This window comes from Chinchilla lanigera, unplaced genomic scaffold (assembly GCF_000276665.1).
Source record: "Chinchilla lanigera isolate Chin_1 unplaced genomic scaffold, ChiLan1.0 scaffold00085, whole genome shotgun sequence".
Taxonomy (NCBI): domain Eukaryota; kingdom Metazoa; phylum Chordata; class Mammalia; order Rodentia; family Chinchillidae; genus Chinchilla; species Chinchilla lanigera.
In genome coordinates, this window is record NW_004955486.1 from 8733164 (window position 1) to 8752170 (window position 19007).

The 19007-nt window shown below is 64.9% G+C and overlaps 1 protein-coding gene across 5 annotated transcripts in view; it reads right to left on the bottom strand.

Annotated features, from left to right (window-relative positions):
* The window catches only part of Plch2 (phospholipase C, eta 2), a 67346-nt gene that overhangs the window by 15365 nt on the left and 32974 nt on the right, over nucleotides 1-19007 (bottom strand). For 4 of the 5 annotated variants that reach the window (XM_013504172.1, XM_013504173.1, XM_013504170.1 and 1 more), the window contains exons 3-9: nucleotides 7044-7190; nucleotides 5466-5709; nucleotides 5196-5325; nucleotides 2443-2613; nucleotides 837-930; nucleotides 535-738; nucleotides 295-415 (exon numbers count right to left, since the gene is read on the bottom strand). In XM_013504172.1, coding sequence (XP_013359626.1) covers nucleotides 295-415; nucleotides 535-738; nucleotides 837-930; nucleotides 2443-2613; nucleotides 5196-5325; nucleotides 5466-5709; nucleotides 7044-7190 — 1111 coding nt within the window. Of the gene's footprint in view, nucleotides 1-294; nucleotides 416-534; nucleotides 739-836; nucleotides 931-2442; nucleotides 2614-5195; nucleotides 5326-5465; nucleotides 5710-7043; nucleotides 7191-15773; nucleotides 15976-19007 lie in introns of those variants that run through there. The other variant, XM_013504174.1, reaches the window with a different exon arrangement.

Genomic DNA, 19007 nt, shown 5'->3' on the forward strand with positions numbered 1-19007 from the left:
GCTCCGGGGCTGCCATGCCCTGGGGGCTGCCACCAGAGCTGCCACCACCTGTGAGACCAGGACGTGTATGCGTGTGCCCTGTGCGGTCTCAGCCAGTGTGCCATGTCCATTCCTGCACACACCGCCTCCCCGCTCCTGGCCCCGTGGCCCCATCCCTCTCTGAACTGCTCCCCAAAGGAAATCCTGAAAGAAAGCCCACTCCTTGTCCACCGTGGCCACTGCCTCCCAGAAAGGACACAGGATGTGGGGGAACCCTGTCCAGCCTGGAGCCAAGCCCCTGGCCCAGCCACTCACTCGTTCTTCAGGAAGGCATATTTGTTGATGGTCTCGATGACATCTTTGAAGAGGATCTTGGAGGTCAGCGTGTAGCCGTGGTGGACGATGGGCTCCCCATCAGGCCCGTCCCAGCAGTCCACTGTGGGCACAGACCCAGTCAGCCAGGGGCTCGGCCACCTGGGCCGTGGATGCCAGCTGCAGCCGGCCCTGCTCTCCTCCAGCGACACACACGGAGGAGGCTTCCCTGGGGCTGCTCACCCTCTACGCAGCGGCAGCCGGCCTGCAGGACCCAGGCGTACATGTCTGCCCTCGACTGCGACGTGAGCTGGTCTCCTACGAGGTAGGTGTTGTGGGACGAGGTGATGAAGTAGTGGCTCAGGGGCTGCGTCATGTCCTGGTGCACACCGTGGTGCTCGGGGTTGAAGATGTCACCCGCAGGGCTCCGCGTGTAGTTGGTGAAGCCTATAGCGCAGCGTGGGTCCGGGCGTCAGCCCCGCCTGGGGCTCAGAGCCACCTGTCCCGCCTGCAGGCTGCCCACCCGGCCGGCCTGGCCTGCTCACCATCGATGCCCAGTACGCCCTTGCTCTTGTTTTCCGGGCAGGGCTCGAACTGCTGGATGATGTCGCGGCAGCACTCCAGGGTGACACCCTGCATCTGGGCGGGTCAGGGGCGTGAGCTCGGGCTGGCCCAGGCCCGGCGTGGGCCACCCTTACACAGCTCCCCCATTCTGCCACCCGCCGCCTGCTGCCCCTGTGTCACATCGCCACATCAGGCTGACTACGGCAGGGTGACATTTGAGGCCAGCAGCACAGACAACCCCGCGTCACCTAGCCTGGGATTCTTCCGGCAGGGGTGGGGTCTCTGGCCTCACCAGCTGGGCACCCTGTGTGGTGTGGACCATCCCACAGCTGTGCCCAGGGCTCTGAGCAAGCAGAGGCTGCACGTCCCACCCCAAGGAGCCGGCGGGCACAGGAGCCTCCCGCTGACACAAAGTCCCTGCTGGGTGATGCCTGGGAGAACTGAGCCCTGCAGCCAAACCCCACCTGAGTGATGAAGCCACACGCCCCCTAGAGCCTGCGCCAGCCCGGCAGCAGAGCCAGCAGGTCAATCTGGGAGGGTGGGAGGCGACAGGATGGGCGGGGCAGTGGACAAATGAGTCAGAACCCAGCGCCAGCTATGACCCAGGGGTCCCAGAGTCCAGGTGGCTGGACCCAGGTTCGGGCCACTGCAGGGAGAGGGTGCAAGAGCTGGCGACAACGGCCAGGGGGAAAGGGTCAGATCTGCCTGTCTTCATCCAGCCCCAGCCGAGCCCTGCCTCCCACACCAGTGCCAGGACAGCGCACCTGCTGCCAGGGTCACGTCCCCTGGCCCTAGCCCAGTGCCACATGGGCAGCGGGACTCAGTCATGAGGGTGCCTGGCCCCCTCGCCTGGAACACCTCCAGGACAGGAGAGGGACCTGCCACACAGCCCCTAGGGAGGGGCGGCCCCTCAGGCCTGGCTCGGGCAGCCCCGTGAGGATCTCCATGTTGCCCTCCTGCTGTGCCCTGCCCAGCGCCACCCACTGTGGTGATGACACAGCCTTCATACGTGGCCGACTCCGAATGAGAGGCTGGGCAGAGCAGGGCCCCAGGAAGTCCCAGGCAGGTGTCAGGCCCACAGCCCACCCTCATCAGGAAGGCAGGACCATGCTGCAGTGCAGGACACCAGATGCCTGGTCAGCAGGGCAATGCCCAGGGAGTGCTTGTCCTCAGCGTGGCCTCCAAGGGTCGGCAGACTTCCTGGGACAGCACCGGGGGAATCAGGGTGCAGGCTGGGCAGTCAGATGAGTATGGCCCGCTATCCCTGGAGCTGACCAGCCATGTGGCCAGAACACAGTTGACGGGGAGGGTTAGGGGCAGCTCTCAAACCCTGGGCCACAGAGCCCCAGCCCACAAGGTTCCTACCCTGTAGGCTGGTACCACAGCAGAGCCTGGGCACCTCTAGATACTCCAGGTGTCCTCAACCAGGACAGAGCCACCCAGAGCCCTTCAGAGAGAAACACTGGCCTCCCCGCCCGCCCGGCAGCCCCCGCAGCACACGCCAAGGCAGTGGGAACAGAAGCCAACTTGGAGCCTCCACTGCCCACCATGACCGGTCCCACGCCCTGAGCTGCCCTCTGGCTGCACCTTCTGCTCCACCTCCAGGAAACGCTGCAGGTCGGCAGGGTCCAGATGGTCCTTGTGGTTGCTATAGGTGAGCAGCAGCAGGTAGAGGTCCCGGCGCGTGGACATCATCTTGTAGAAGGCACAGAACTCCTCGAAGCCCAGCGTCCCCTGGTGGTCATCCGTGTCTGCCTCCTGCCATATGAGGCCTCTGGTCACCATCGGGTCCTTTGTCCAGCCCACCACCAGCCAGCCCCCTCCTCCAGCACTGCCCATGCCACTGCCGCAGACGCTGGTAGGCACATGAAGCTGCCTGCCTCTTCTATCCAGTCACCAGGCAACCCTGGGCAGCACAGTGTGACCCAGCCACCCCTACTCTGCAAGGCACAGACCACCGTCGCCCCCACCAGAGCCAACAACACCCCATCCCATGCCGACACCACCCCGACCCTCGGCACAGCACTGATGGCACAGCTTGGCTAGCAGGGTCCCTGCTCTTTGCAGAAAGGCACCGCTCAGGGCATGGGCCGGAAGCCCTGACCACTGGACACACAGCTGCCTGGGGCTCAGGGCCTAGGCAGAGCTGCTGCAGACCCTGCCGTGGCTGTGGGGAGCTCAGCCTCCCACCTTGGTCTTTACCTCTGCTGACCACGTGCGGGTAGGCCCATCCCCCGTGCTGTCCCCCCAAGCCTTGTCTACAGACACTGCCCAAGTCTTCAGTCCATAGCAGCTGCAGATTCCACGCCAGTGAGGTGGACAATGTCCCAGAGAAGAACCCGGGGTCCTCGATAGGCTCTCGGCCACCACCCCAGGACCTCCCAGGGAGGCCGGGGGAGCCCAGCTCCAGGCTGGGAAGCAGGACAGCCCAGAGCTGCCACAGCCAAGAGGGACGGACGCAGGCGAGTGCCAGAGAACATGGGACTTGCTGGATGCGCTCGTCACGCAGCAGCCCCTCCCCAAGGAGCCACATGGTCCGCAGTGTCCACAGGATGCTGCCACAGGATCACCAGGACACGGGCGGCCATGCTGCCCTCATCCAAGGGGTCTCAGGGTGGAGGCCTGGCCTGGAGGTGGGCACGCCTTGTACCCAAACGATGGCTGGGGTGGCCCAGAGCCACGTGCCCAGGGCTTAGCCGACACCAGCCAGGATCCCAGTGTGTCTGACGTGAGACTGGAGGATGGCCTCGGGTCCAGGAGCTGAGCACTCTCCTGGGACAACTGAGCCAGTGCACACTGCAGGTCAGAGGGCACGCTGGTGACAAGGTTGTCTCTCTCTCCAGACACAACACCCTTCCTCTGGGCAGCAGGGCCAGGAGCCCAGAGCCAGGTCCCTGCCTGCTCTCAGCTGGAGGGAAAGTGCCGCGAAGACAGGGAACACAGGGGTCTGAGCAGCCCCAGCCACGCTCCTGCCCTCAGCACATAGCAACCCGACGCCACCTCCCCTGTGCCCTCTGCCAAGCCAGCCCTTGGGCTTGCGGGTGCTCCGGGCTCGTCAGGCCTGAGGCGAGGGTGCTGGCCAGCCCCACGTTCCGTGTTATCTTGGATTTGATACAATTATGTGAAAGCCACTCCATCTGCGACACAGCTCTGCGCTCTGATTAGGAGTTCCAGGCTGCCACAAGCAGTATTGAGATTCCGCTACAGTCCAATAGATGCCAATTATCAAGGAGACCAGAGCTGGCTGGAGGCCCATCACACCAGGCCTGGGCCACACAGCAGGACCCCAGAGACCTGTCGGAGCAGGTGAGAGCACCATCACAGAGCTCCAAGCTGAGCCCTGGAGCTGCAGCTGCAGCTCACACTCTGACCTCCCAGGTGTTCGTCCTCTACCGCCAAGGCTGCTCCAGCCCTGCGTCCTTGGTCACCTCCTCCCTGGTCCCTGCAGCTGCCTCACCCTAAGGAAGGGCCTGCCGAGCCCAGAGCTGCCCCTGCAGGTGCAGAATGGTAGGGACAGGCAGCCCCAGAAAGGCAGGGGAAGGAGTCTGACATCAGACACCAGCTGTCTGCCCCCACTGTGCCCAGGTACTGTCCCCACCAGGGACCTCGGGAGGGGCCCACGAGGCACCCGTGCTCCACCTCATTCCAGACCCAGGATGTGCAGCCAGCTGCCCTCTCTCCAGCCAGGCATGACGGCTGTTCAGCATGACCATGCTGGGGGGAGCTGTCAAGCCAGAGACAGCAGGCATGTCGGGCCAGGAGGTTGTATGCCTGTGTGTGAGTGTGTGTGCTTGTGCATGCCTGTGTCAGCGGCTGGCCTGGGCTGTGCTCACAAAATCCCTGCCAGGCTACAATAGGCAAGGAGGCCCGAGGGCCGGGATTGCTGGCTCAGCCCATTCCTGCCCCAGAGCGCACCCTGCTGACGGCAGCCCTGCTCCCCCCACAGTGGCGCTGGAAAGAGAGAGCTAATTACAGACAGTGAAGGCTGCAGTGCGGCTGGAGGACATTTTCATAACTTCTAACACCAGGGTTGCTGACGAAAGCCACTGCCAGCCACACCCCACTGGGCATGGGGAACCTTGCTAAGAGTGTGGGGTTGGGGGTCAGGGAACGGGGCTGCCTTTCCCAGGCCCTGTCCATCCGCCAGGCAGACCCTGTGCCCGGTGCTCAGCCCCTGCTCTGGAGCCAGCATGGTCCCTGGCCCAGCTGCTCAGAGGCAGCACCCGGCTCCCTGCCGCCCACCTCGCATGGGCTCAGCCCCACTGGCCAAGCGCCATCTCCTTTGCCTGCTGTGGACCGCCCTCCCCACCCCGCTGCGCTCCGCGGGCTCCCGAGCTCACTCTGAACATTTGCTTCACGCGCTGCCGGGGCAGGTTCACGTTCAGCTTGTGCAGCAGCTGCAGGACCTCGCCGATGCTCAGGCTGCCGTCCCCGTTCTTGTCGGCCTCGTCGAACGTCTGCTTCAGCCACTTCGGGGCTGAGTTAGGGGCCAACATGCAGCATGGCCCGCCCGAGCCTCAGCCACCCACCCATCCTTCCCCAGGTCAAGGCTGCAGGAGGTCGGTGTTCCCCGCCCCGGGCCTGTCTCCACCCCTGACGCCCAAGGATATTGGTCCCTGGTGCGCTGGCGGCGGGCCAGGCTGTCCTCGTCGCTGATGCCGGCCATGAGGTAGCGCAGGCCGGTGACCCAGGTCCGCGCCTCGTCCCCGCTGGGCGAGACCAAGTCCAGCGACTCGCGGTGGCTGCCATGGTAGATGCTGAAGCAACAGTTGGGGTCGAAGCTGCCGTCGGGGTAGCGCTGGAAGATCTCCGACTGTCGCCCCTCACTCACCTCCTGGATGGAGTCGATGGAGACTGCAGGCGGCGGGAGGGGAGGGGGTCAGTCTCTGGTGGCTGGGCATCCCCACAGGCAGCCAGCGCAGAGTCCCAGGGCATGGTCAGAGTGGCCTGGAGCTGTGTGCTCACAGCAGATGCCCTCTGAGCCCCACACAGCATCGAGCAAGTGAAGACCCCTCCCCTGGCTGCTCCGGCCCCGTAGCCCCCTCCAGGTCCTGTGCACTCCAAGAGGGAGGAGGATGGCCTGCCTGCAGCAGGCTTGGGCCTCATGTGCCTGGAGCCGTGCAGCGAGGCAGCCGGACAGCCACTTCCACCACCAGGCTCCGGCCACACATCTCCAGTCCATCAGAGGCAGTGGCCGCCCAGGGATGAGGAGACCCCACAGTCACCTTTGGGGTGAGCCTGGCACAGTGGACATGGGAGCCGTGGTGTGGTGGGGCAGCTGACCCCTCCACTCAGGAGCCGCGGAGTTGGGGCTCCACAGAGCCTCCCCTTGAAAGCTAAGTCCACAAGTAGATGAGCCTGAGGCACTTTGATCGTGTTTCCGTGACCACTCCCCAGTGTGCAGGCCATGGGCAGCCAGTATCTTCTCCGAGCTCAGCCCAGACCCCAGCCAGGACCCCAGCGTCCCAGCCACCCAGCCACCCAGGCTTGCTCTGGCTCCCCGGCACGTGCGGCAGTGGGTGACACGGCCCCCAGACCTGGACAACGGCTGCCCCGTGCTATTGTTGCCCACAGGACTCCCCCAAGGCTGGGAGGGCTCCTGGCACCAAACTGGGTCTCAGGTGGGTGTCAGGACCCTGGTCGGCCTGGCGTTCTGCCCGGCGCCCTTCTGGATCTCCGTGTCTTGCAAGGCTCAGCACGCTAGGGAGTGGCCATATGGCCAGTGGAACACCAGCTCTGTGGCAGAGTTCCCATGGGGTCTCCGACAGAGCAGAGGCCCCGACTGGCCACTGGGCTCCTCTGGCTGCCCCAGCCCAGCATGGTCACCCTGAGGCAGCCAGACGAGACAAGAGAGCCAACGCCAGGCAGCGAGCTATGCCCCACCCGTCCAGCGCACCTGCCACGGGGCCCTTCTCCTGGGGCCTGCTGGGCGCTGCAGTATGGCTCTCTCCTGGGGCCTGTGATGGTGCCCTCAGCAACTGCTGGGCTGGGGCCCTGCCTGGCACACCAGGTCCTGTCCCAGTGTGCCCAGCTGGGGTCTCTTTCTCTGGAGGTTCTTATCCCCTCCACCCCACCATCTGGCCCAGAGCCATCCAGGCCCAGGGTGCTGCCAGGTGGGCAGCTGGGCAGGGCCGGCCCCTCCCACTCCACCACCCAGAGTGCCCCGGGGGGCCCGGACAGCCGCTCACTCTTGGCCTTCTCGTTCTTGCGCGAGGGCCTCCAGCGCAGGCAGGAGCGGTGCTCATCCAGGTAGTAGAAGCGGACCAGGCCCTTGGAGCTGCCTCGGAGCTTCACCATCTGCGTCCCTTCCTGCATGGCACTCATGCACCGCTCCACTGGACACGGGGAAGGTGACACAGGACAGGTGGGGCTGTGAGCGGGCTGGACTGAGTGTGCCCAAGGGGCACAAAAGCCACCCCTACCGACCTGCCCGCTGAGGCTGGGGGTTAGACACCCAGGGTCACTTGCCACCCCTGCCCCACTGGCTGTGGGGACTGAGACCACTTGAGGTCCCAGGGGCCGTGCTGCTGGCCGCTCAGCTGGGGCCCATTGTCATTCCACCCCTGGCCCCAAGGGGACGGTCACCCGAACTTCCCAAGCACTGGACGCCCACTGCCCAGGATGAAGCAGTGGCCCAGCGGCTTGTGGGAGCCACAGAGCAGAGGCCACTGTGCAGGGCATAGGGCAGGGCCCAGGCAGTGCCAGTCCAACGCTTGGCCTGGCTGCTGCCCCAGTGTGAACGGCTCGAAGCATCCACACCTCCCCTCCACTTCCCCGGGAAAGTGGCTGTCCCCCATGTGGCACTGCTAGCTGTGCAAGCATCTGCTCCCAGGTGCTTCCACCAGCAAGCTGTCATGGTGGAGGGCCCGGAGTCGGGAGCTGAGGCACCAGGCTGGAGTGCACACCTGCCCCTCCCCTGAGACACTGCCCCCTCCATCCTCTCGGCCTCCTGTCCCAGGTCCTAGGGAAGGGGTGCAGTGTGTTTGACCAGAGTCAGCTGGTCCCAGCCCAGGGACAGGTCACATCCCACTCAGGCCCATACACCTCTTTTTAGGAAACCCGGGACCCAGGAAATCTCGTGCCAAAGCTCAGAGAAATCCAACCCATGAGGTCCATACAGTGGGGCCCCTGGGTGGGCAATGCAGGGGCCATGGGCAGTGCCAGCCCAGGGGCTTCTTGGAAGAGGCAGCTACTACATGAGCAGAGGGAGCTGCAGATCCAGGACGGGGCGGGGACAGGGAGGCCGACTCCCCAGGGGATGTGGCAGGTGAGGACACAGGTGTGGGGGCCAGGCAGCGGGGGCGGGAGGGCAGAGGCAGGTCCTCAGGGCCTGGGGCAGGGAGCGCAGAGGAGGCAGCTGCAGAAGGCCTCTCTGCCAGCCAGAGCCAGGACTAGCGCAGAGAGGCCTGAGCAGCCTCTGCGGCCTGGGCACCTTCAGAACCCCCCATGGTGTGTGGGCCCCCTCTCCCCTCTCAGAGAGGCACACAGGGCCACCTGCCACTGCCAGGGCCACCGCGTCAGCTCTGCCCCCGCCCAGCACGCCCTGACCCCTCTCATATCCACCCTCGGCCTGGTCTGCTGGGCTTTAGCTCCAGGCCCTACTCCAGGGGTTGGGAGACTTGGGGGGCTTCTGAGTGGCTGAGGGGTGCAGCAGCCAACACTGCTGAGCCCTGGTGACCCACACAGGGAAACCCAGGGGAGCAGCTGCTGTGGGAGGGAGGGTGAGGGCACGGATGGCCCCCCACCCTGTGGGGTCCGGCTGGCCTCAGCCAGGCCTTGTGCGTCCCTGCCCCCCTTACCTAGTGGGCTGAGCTGCCACCGCGGCGACACCACCACACTCCCTCCAACCCAGAGCAGCACCTCGGCCAGGCAGGCCACTGCTCCTGTGCCCCAGCTGGGGGCGGACGGCTGAGGGCCAGGCATCCCTGAATGAAGGCCAAGCGCCGGCTCACAGAGGGCCCTCGGTGGCAGGGACGGCAGTGATGGTGCTTGGTGCAGGGGCTCCTGGGGTTCCCCTGCTGTCCTCTGCCTCGCCCTCCTCCCCCTCAGAGCCCTCCAAGGCTCCCCTTGGGCTGCCCCTAGGACCTGCTGGCATTGGCCTGACCGCCACCTGCAGCCCCAAACCAACAGCCTCAGGGTCCTTGCAGCACAGGAGGAGCTGCGTGGGGGTGGGGCCGCTGGCCTCGCCCTGCCCACCCTCACCAATCCAGGCACTAATCCTGCCTGTTGGCTCCAGCTCAGCTGCCCAGAGGATTTAGGCCAGAGGAACGCCCAGCTGCCAGGAGAGCAGCCAGTCACCCCAGGAAGGCCCAGGCCACCAGATCCACACCCAGCAGGGCAGACAGGGGACCTCCCAGGACCCAGGGATGCAGCTGCAAGGCTGTGGGGACAGGCCCCACGCGTCACTCTGGTGGTGGGGCATTAGAGCCCACCCCACACACTGCCCACCCTGGGTGCTGTCCCTCTGTGTCCTACACCAAGCTCCTGCCCCCTACTCAATCCCTCACATTTCCAGGGACCTCTGAGTGGCTCCCTGCCATCTTAGAGAAGCAAGAGGGCCTGAAGGTGGAGTAGAAGCAGCAACATGCGCCCCCAGGCCGGGCCTTCCTCCGCTGCAGCCCTCAGCACAGGGCACTTGTCCAGTAGGGTACGAAGGACCCCGTTCCCTGTGACCTCTGGCACAGGCAGGATGGTGGGGCCCCTGAGCCTGAGCCCCATGTCTTCTACCTCCCTCCAGGCCCAGGGCTGTGTGGCTCCACCACTCGGGGCCAGAGCCCTGGAGGCAGCCATCACCCTGGGCACATCTGTAGCTGCACTGTGCCCTGGAGTTGGCATGCAGGCAGCTATCCCTCCTGATGGCCACCAGCTTGGGGAGGTGACTGCCTAGGGAAGAGCCCACCTCTACCAGCAAGGGGCCCAGACCCCCAGGCAGACTGCAGCAGCTGTGGGCGGTCGCTGGGCTGCCCTGGGTGGGAGGAAAAGACACTGGAGTTCCACCCCCACCACTTCGTTGCCCAGGCCCTGCTACTGGCCACACACACCCAGCCAGGCAAAACTGGGATGAGGATGTCTGGTCCCAGACAGGACAAGGACATCTGTCGTCCCAGGCCTGCCATCCCTGTATCCCTGGCAACAGAAAACTTGACCACAGAGAACCAGGACCCACCCGGCTGGATCGGATGTAATCACCTCAAAGCCAAACCCAGAACCCAATTAGGGACCCTGGCCAGAGGCCCTGCCTCATTTTCTGGCTGGAGGTCGGCAGGCAGCCTGCCCTCCACCCCAATCGCATTAGGAATGCATTCTGCTCTGGAACGGAAGGGGCCGCAGTCCTGGAAGCCCTGTGTGAGGACCCCAGAGGCCCCAGGAAGCCAGGCTGGGACACAGGTCCAAGTACCAGGGGACACTGCAGCCGCTGGTGTCCCCAAGGCTGGGTCAGATGCTGTGGCCCCCTCACCAGCCCTCAGGGCATCAAATGTCCCTTCAGGAAGCTCGGCCACTCACATCCTGCTCTGAGCCATGGAAAATGGGTCAGGAAGTCTCAGTTCCCCGCTGCCCTTAGGGTGGGGTGCTCCTGCCTCGCCCCCACAAAGCCCCCGAGACAGCCACCCCTGCCCACTTCCTGCCTTTCACTATTCAGCTGGTGGTGGTGGGGGTGCCTGGCCAGGCCCTGGGAGTGGGGCACAGGTAGAGGCCCTGCCCTCGACCCTCTGACCCCTCCTCGGCAGCCCCAGGCCATAATCCTCTGCTGACGAGGCCCAGCTAATCCGCCCCAGGCAGGACTCAGCCAGGAAGGCCCCTCCACAGCCCTGGGGACCAAGGTGACCCCCTCCCACTCTGATACCAGAGACAGGCTGATACAGGCTGGTGGCCACAGCCACGTGAGCCAACACCCCAGACAGATGTCACAGGGGAGTGCCCAGCCCTGGGCAGCCGTGCCACATGGAGACGAGCATGGCCAGAGGACACAGCCGGGTCACTGTCCCCGAGACAGGCTCAGTGCTGATGGCTGGACCTTTCTGAGCATGGGTTCCACCTCACCCCAGCCCACTCCTCACCACCTCTAGAACAGCCAAGAGCATGGTGGGGGCAAGGCCTAGAGCTTACCATCCCGGTCCGGCGCCTAGCATTGGCTGCCTTGGGTACCCGCAGGGCAGCCAAGGACATGACACCCAGCTCGGCCACGGTCCACACCCCAGCAGCCCAGGCTCCCCCAAGCCTGGGCCAGGAGATCAGGACTGACAACTGTTGAGGACTAGCTGTTGGCACCCACCTGCACCCAGACTAGGCCTCCCAATCTGGCCAGGGAGGGACAGAGCCCACCACAGCTCCCCCAGGGCTCCTCCCTAGGGGGCACCCCCATGGCTCCTCCCAAGGTCCTGGAGGGGATCTGAGCCTGGCCTTGAGGATCTATTCCCCACCCTGTCCCTAGCAGGCACTCATTGGACACAAATGGATGGACAGGAGGCCAGCGGCATGTGGCCACTGTGTGCATGGCCCTACACTCACTGGTACCCTCGAGCCCAGGACGGGCAGACAGACAGTGCCACCCCAGAGTTGGGAGAGGACACAAAGTGCTTGTGGGCTTCTGTCAGCCTGGCCTGGTGGCTGCTGGGGCACAGAACCCACCTCCTGTGCCTCAGTTTCCCCATGGTGCAAAGGTGCGCCCCTGCCTTTGGCCATACACCCCAAGCCTGCAAAGGACACTGAGGCATCACACAAAGAGGGAGTGGCTTCAAGGCTGGGCAGCGGCCCTGTGGCTGTGTGGTGGTAAGGGTGGGTCTTGTCCTACTGCGGAAGCAAGCTGGCCTTGGGCTGCCATCTGCCAGAGGCCAGCGGCAGCTCAGCGTGTCTGTCTCTCCCCAGGAAAAGCTGGAAAATCAATTTAATCCTCCAACTAAACCCACAAACTGACACTCCCAAGCTGGGCAGCGCACGGGGCACCTGCAGGTGTGTGGCCCTCCTCCCGGGAGCGGGGCACAGCAACCACACTCAGAGAGGTCGTGCGGCCAGCACAGTCTTCCCCTCAGTCCTGGGCACCACCGCATGGTCCCCTGGGCTGGCTGCCCCCAGGCCTCTTGCCCTCCTCCTCGCCTTCCCAAGGGCCTTCTGGTGCCCGCCCCGCTGAGAGTAGCCCGGCTCTCATTGGAGCTGGGTTCCCTGCCCCTCCCCAGCCCCACCTGATGGGGCCCAGCTCTGCATACAGCAGGCGCTCAGACTGTGCCTGGGGTGGAGGGGCCAAGGAGCAGGCAGCCTCCTGCCCCAGTCCTGCGGCAGCGCCCACTGGGAGGAGCCCGGCCCCTGGCCACCGCCGCAGGGAGGGAGGCAGGGACGGGCCCACACACATATGGCCGAGATTATTTAAACGGCTGGGAGAAGTGACGCGTCCCCCCGCACGTCTGGGCGCCTCCTCCCCAACTATTTTTACTTTATCAGGGAGCGTGAGTCGGCTCCCTCCAGCCCTCCCCCAGCAGGACCCCATTACGGTGCCGCCAGTCTCCCCAGGGCACCAGAGCCAAGGCCTTAGGGTAGCAGCAAGGGCAGTGAGACGGTAGCCACTGCCCAGCCTGGAGTCAGTGACAGGTCCACAGGTCAGCACAGCAGGAACCATACACACCCTGGTCCTTCCGCTGGGCCTGCCGTGAGGCAGGGGACCCCAGCCGTAAGCAGGTGTGGAGGCCTCTGCGGTGGGAAGGGCCTGACGCCCGCCTCGCCTAAAGCAAGGCCCCTGCTCTGTCTTTCTGAGCACTCGGACCTCAGGAGTGGCCGGGGTAGCAAGCATCTTAGAGGATGGGCACGCTTCCCCCAGCGTCCACACTCCAGCCCCCACACCGCTGGCCATCGCCGGGCCCAAGCCTCACCTTCCACCCACGTGAGGTCCTGGGGACACATGCGACCTGGCCAGGACGGCTGGAGTGGGCAAGGGAGCGGCAGCAATTTGTCTCCTCCAACCCAGCCCCCACCCGGTCCAGATGCAGGACGGCAGCCCCAGGGGCCTCCAGCCGACCCTCCCGCAGCAGGACCCGGCAGTGGCAGGAACTCTGTCACCAGACGGATACTTGGCTGGCAGTGGGAGGCAAATGACATCCTAAGGCCAGGGGTGTCCCCTGCCCCGTACTTAGCCCAGGCAAGCCCCTTCTCATGCAAGGGTTCTGGCTCCTGCCCGCACGAGACCCTGTCTGCTGGGCACCCCAGTGGCAGGGAGCATGGTGCCTTCTGTTCAGGGGCCTCCAACATCAAGCCTCCCTCTGCCCCCCCAGCAGAACCCAGCCTCCAGGAGGGCATCCCCCCCCCAGATCTCTTCCTGCCCCTCAGTGTCCCCTCTGTCCCCAGCTGGTGGCATGCAGCTCAGCTCACAGTGATGGCATTAATCGTACCAGACAGTCCCGCCAGGAAGAGGACTCTATTAATTGCCCATTTCACAGCTTCCTGCTCCCATAGGTGCCCTGCATCCCTGTGTCCCTGGGGCGCTGTCTCTGCCACCGGCCACTCTTCCCTGAGGCTTCCACTGCCTCATGCTCGCCAGCAGAGCCTGGCCACACATCAGAACCTGCCTGGCCTGGCTTCCTAGAGGCAGGTGCCCAGATGGGACAGGTCCTGGCCCTGGAGCCACTGCCTGCTTTCCCAGAAGAGCTGCAGGGGTTGCAGCTTCCCAGAGGGCAAGGCCAGTCTGGAGCCTGGTGGGGGGCGGGGGAATGGCCAGGAGAGCCCGTGGGGGCCAGACCCTGGCCTTGGGACACTAGCCAGCTAGGAACTGGCCAGGGAGTCTCCACAGAGCATGTTCTGGAATGGAGGCAGCCTCCAAGCTGATGACCTAAAGTTCCCCGGCTCCTTGTGAGGTCACCAGCCCTCTCCAGGTGCCCGCTTACTCACACCATCCCTGCGTCCCAGCTTGTGGGGGACAGGTGAGGTTCTCCTCACTCCGTCCCCACTGGCCACACATTGTGCTGAACCAGGGTGGCTTGGGCCACCTCTGAGCGCTGGGCACCCTCCACCCCAGCTGGCCACAGTGGGTTGGACCCTAGCAGTCAGCAGCTTCGGCAGGGAACAGGGTACTAGCTGCAAGATGCACAGTCTAGCCTCACGTTGAAATGCCCCAAGTTCCTCAGGGTCCCTGGGCTGCTGTTTCTGAGCAAGCTGAGGGGACTGTCCCCTGTGACAAAGTGCCCTGCTGCCAGACAGGGCTTTTCCACCACCCAGGGCCACCTGGCTCCTCTGGCCAGAGCAGGAGGCGCCTCCAGCCCCCTGGAGCCCACTCTGCTCCCCTGCAACTATTGGCCACGCAAGGCCAACATCACCACTGCTTGGCTGGTGTGGGACCTGCACCCCAAGGTGCTGCCCAGGGCAACTTCCCAGGAGCCGCCCCTCTATCCCACACAGGAAGTCCGTCCAGCCATATGGGAGCCCATGTGCCTGTGCTGGAAGCAAATTCCCAGGAAGAACAGGCATGTCCGATTACTCATCCCTCCCATCTACCCTCCCCTGTGGCCTCATTGATATCGGGGCTACCAGGCTCTGGCCTCCAAGAGCCCCCCGGCACCCCACACCTGCTCCAGGAAAGGGCACTGCCTGGCTCTCTAGGGGAAGGTGCCAGGCACTGGGAAGCTTCGTCATCAGCTCATTAGCGGTGCAGATGGAGGGCCGGACCCAGGACGCCAGCCCATCTGCTGCACCTTCACTGCACACTGCCACTGCGAAGACCACACTCTTGCGTCTTCCCCCCAGGCTGGCCGCTGCTGCCCATCAGGAAGCAGGTGTCCAGAGCCCAGGGCTGGGGGCTGCGGTCAGGGCAGAGTGCACCCAATCACACAGCCTGGCCTTCCCACAAGGGCCAACGAGTATCCACATCGGCAGCCCAGTCCACACCCAACTTGCTGTCTCCCATTCATAAAGGGCCTCTCGGCCAGGAGGGGAGGGTGTGGGCACAGGCCAGGGACCTCACAACACTGCAGACACATGAGCTTCGCATGCTCACAAGCTGCCTGAGATGTGCCCTACACTGTCCCTCCTGTCCACCGAGCTCATAGAGGGTGGATGCCCTATGCGAGGTCATGCAACTCTCCAAACTCCCCAGAGCCTCCCTGACACCCATTCTATGGGCAGCAGAACAGGCTTTCTCGGGCACAACCAGGGTCCAGACAAATCGCCAGAGGCAGGCTCCTCCCTCCAGGGCACTCAGCACTCGATCAGGAAGTTCTCTCTGCCATCCGCCCAAGTTGCCCCTGGTGTACTGGACCCCTTCCCTCCCGGCCTCTGCTGCCTCTGGCCCAGAGCCGGCACTGTGTCTGGGGCAGATGGAGACCCTTTTGAAGAAGCTCTGCTCACCGTGAGGAAGGTGCCCGCGCAGATGCCCTGTGGACAGCATCCCCATGCCCCAAGCAGCCTCGGTGCCTGCACCCCAGCTGTTCATGACGCCCACCTGCCCAGTGCACTGCCCCGCTGCCAGGTCAGGAAAGTGGGGCAGAGCTGAGCTAGAACCTCAAGGGTCATGGCAAACAACAGCTCCTGGGAGGGAAGGAGGCTGCCCTGTCCATGGTGCTGACCGGGGCCAGGGCCAGAGCATTGAAGTCAGGCCAGGAGAACCCTGGAGTCCCACAGTTAGAGACCGTGCCCCACACCCCTAGACCTGCCCCTCAGGCAGCGGCATCCCAGGGCAGCTGGGAGCCTGGAAGATGTGAACAAGGCCGGGGTCGCTTCCTCCCGCCGTCCCCAGGACTCCTGTGCCCTCGGCAGTGGTCTTTCACTGCAAGGAGCCAGCCCAGGGCAGGACGGGGTGAGCCGCTGTGGCAGCGGGTGGGAACGGGGTCACTGCCCTCCAGGAGGGGCTGCGCACTGCCTTGGACCTACGCACAGCTCTGGCCCCAGGGTCCCCACCTCTGGGGCGCAGTCCCCTTCTCCGGACCCTCCCACCCCCTTACCTTGGTCTTGGCTGAGCCCGCTGGGGGGCCCAGGCTCTTCCATGGCCCCCGGGCACCAACCCTAGTTACCAGCACGGCCCCAGGGGGCCAGGACCCTGTGCGGGTCTCCAGGGTCCCCCAAGCCCCAGCCTGAGCCGGGGCGCCCCACGCTCAGCGCCCATGCCGGTTCAAAGCCCGCTGCTGCCCGCCGCGGCTGCCACCGCCCGCGAAGGGAGAGTGGGGAGGGGAGGGCGGGAGGAGCTACAGCCGCGGGGACCGCCCCTCCCGCGGGAGCCCCGCCCGCCCTTAACCCTTGGCAGCCCTGCTCCTGCTGCCTGGCTGCAGTGGGCACATCTGAGCCAGGGAGGGGTCCAGGCGGGCACCAAGCCAGCGCTCAGAGACGGGGAGGGGAGACGCCAGCGGATGCCTCTCCACTCGGCTCCGGAGACCCTTCCGCTGTGCACCCGCCCCCTCTTGCTCCCCATAGGGCAGCTGTGTGCCCCCATCGGGCAGAGCCATGTGCCTCTTCTGGCAGCCCCTCAAGTCACTAATCCCCACACCCCATGGGGGCCCAGGAAGTCCTCACCCCACCCCAGGAGGGCCCCAGAAGGCTGAGCGTCCGAGAGGTGGCCAAGGTAGCCTGGTCAGGGGAAGCTGGGCCCCAGCTCAGCTCCTGGGGGAAGTGCCAGTCCTCTGTGCATCCAAGCCCCTCCCAGCCGCTGCCAGGTGTCCCTCTGTGAGCCCTTGGCACCTGACTACAGGTGTGTGGGGTCTCGGGGCTGCAGGGGCTGCTAGGGATGCTGGGTACAGCCCCACAGGACAGCTGTCTTGGCAGGATCCTGTCCAGATGGCCTGTGGGGGCAGAGTCTACCTTGACAGGCTCTGCCCATGGCCCCCAGCAGGACCTTGGGGGCCTGACCCACTGTGCCCAGCAACCGCCTAAGGCACCGTCTCCCACACCATTGCCTTGCCGGTGAATGACAGCCCACCCTGTGGGGCCTCAACCTTCCATCCAACAGTGTGTAGACGGCCAGGGGACTTCTGGAGCCAGGGCTAGAAGCAGCCTGGTGGACAGGTCTGGGCAGCACACAGACCACCTCTGCTCTTAGAGGCGCTACCACCTCGCTGTGTGATGGCCTCATGCCAGGCCAGGGCTGCATGGGAGAGTGGGGGGAAGGCCACAGAAAACACTAGGCCTCTGCCCAGCACTTGGAGAGCCAGCCCACTCCCCACTGCTGCTCATGGTGCCCTGGAGGCTGGGACCTGCCTCCAACAGGCCACTCTCGATGCAGTAAGAGCTGTGTGGCAGAGGCTCACAAGCGGAGGCCATCCACCAGTCTCGGTAAGGTCCCGCTGGCCATGGCGGGACAGCCGAGGTGGCGTTGGCCAGGACATGAAGGGGGTAATCATGCCCTGGAGATGGGAATGACGTTGGCTGTCCCGGGGGCCCCACACCTGGGCCGTGTGTCCCTGGACAGTCCCCTTGCTCCCAGACCCCCCCAAAAGGAGAAACTGAGGCAGAATGAAAGAAGACTAAAGAAAGAAGACAAAAAACAGAGACAGAGTGAGGGTGGGAACCAGGGAGGGAGAAAGGAAGGGGCCAGAGCCGCTGCCACGTTCCCAGCGTGGACCAAGGCCTAGAGCCTCCCCCAGAGGCTCGGTGAAACCCAAGTTCAGGCCCTAATGAATAATCCATCCGCACGCCAGCCCCGCCCCCGCGCCCCACCAGGAGACGATTTCCGCCAGCACCGCTGCGATTAAAGGCGGTGATTAAACCCTGCTGCCGCACATGTTCATTTGCTAAGATTCTGATCTCCCCAGCCTCCTTTCCGGGCATTTAAGCAGAGTTCTGTCCTTGTCCTCCAGCGTGGGCCTGGCTAGTGGTAGCCGGGTGCTCTGGGGTGAGGAAGAGCCCGCAGGGCCCAGGAGTCAGATCTGCATCTCCTTTGAAGAGGGCGGGGGAATGAACAGTGGGTGTCCCCTCTGAAGGCCCACTGAGCCTCGTCCTCTCTGAGGGAGCCTCTAGGTGGGGGGTAGCCCCACCCTGCCGCACTGGTCCCTGAGGACACTGCTCCCCAGCACAGTCCTCACCGCCTGTGCCCACAGGGCCAGTCTAGGGCCTGGTCTGACCAAGGGCTCTGTTCAAAGTTCTGCCCAGAGAGGGGCAGGGGGAACAGGGTGGCTTAGGCCCAGCCTGCAGGTGGACAGAGCCCATCCTCACCCTGTGCCTCAGTTTCCTTGCTGTCCAGAGGGGAACACCACATGCTCGTTCACTGCTCCCACTTCTGCACCAGGCAGCAGCTGCCTCCGCCCCACTGGGCCTGGGGGTCTGGCCCTCATTCCCTTGGTTCCCCACGAGCTGCAGGCCCCCCACGATGCTGCCCACCCAGGGCCCCTCAGGGTCTCTCTCAGCTGGGGATGGGGCTTTGGGCAAGGCCAGTGATGGGCCCAGATCCCACGGTGGGTAGCAGTAGAGCCTGGCAGAAGCTAGCACCCGGCAGCCCCGGAGCTGCTGCTCCCCACGGAGAGGCAAGAGGTGGCTTCTTGTCCCCAGCATCCTGCACAGAAGCCCCCGCCCTTGAGCACCACCGAGAAGGCTCTGGGTGAAGGACACCGGGCTGGCATGGGGCCCCAGGCCAGGCAGAGAGCAGCTCCAGAGAGAGCAGGAGATGGCGTCAGCAGAGCCCAGGTTCCCCTCCCACCAGGATGGGCTGCACCCCCTCACCCGAGGCCCCAGAGCCCTCTGCTGGCCAGCAGGAAGCACTGTGGGCAGTTGGGGGCAGCCGCTGGGCAGCTGAGCAGTGAGCCTGGCACAGAGTCTCGAGGCTCACGTCCAGCCAGCGTGGCCTGGCACATTCCTGGAAAGGTCCCTGGCGGGGAAGCTGCCGCACAGGGTACTGCAGACGGGAGCCTAGAGTAGTGCCAGGCCCGAAGGTCTGAGACCCCAGTGCAAGTCTGGCTCTGACTGCCTCCCAGGACCATGGTAACTCACTGCCCCTCTGCCTTCAGTTTCCCTGTCTGTCAGCGAGGGAGGCCCAGCAGTTTGGGGCCCGGCCACGCACTACAGCCTCCAGGAGGAAGAGGGCCGGGGAAGCAGCCTGAAGGCACCCAGGGCTCTGCTGGGGCAGAAGCTCTTGCACCCAAGTGCCAAGCACAGGGCCACTGCTGGGGGGTCCCCAAGATACTCTGCTGTTCCTGGGGTCCTGGGCAGCCGTGGCCACCTCCCAACACCCCCAGGAGCAGGAGGCTCAGCAG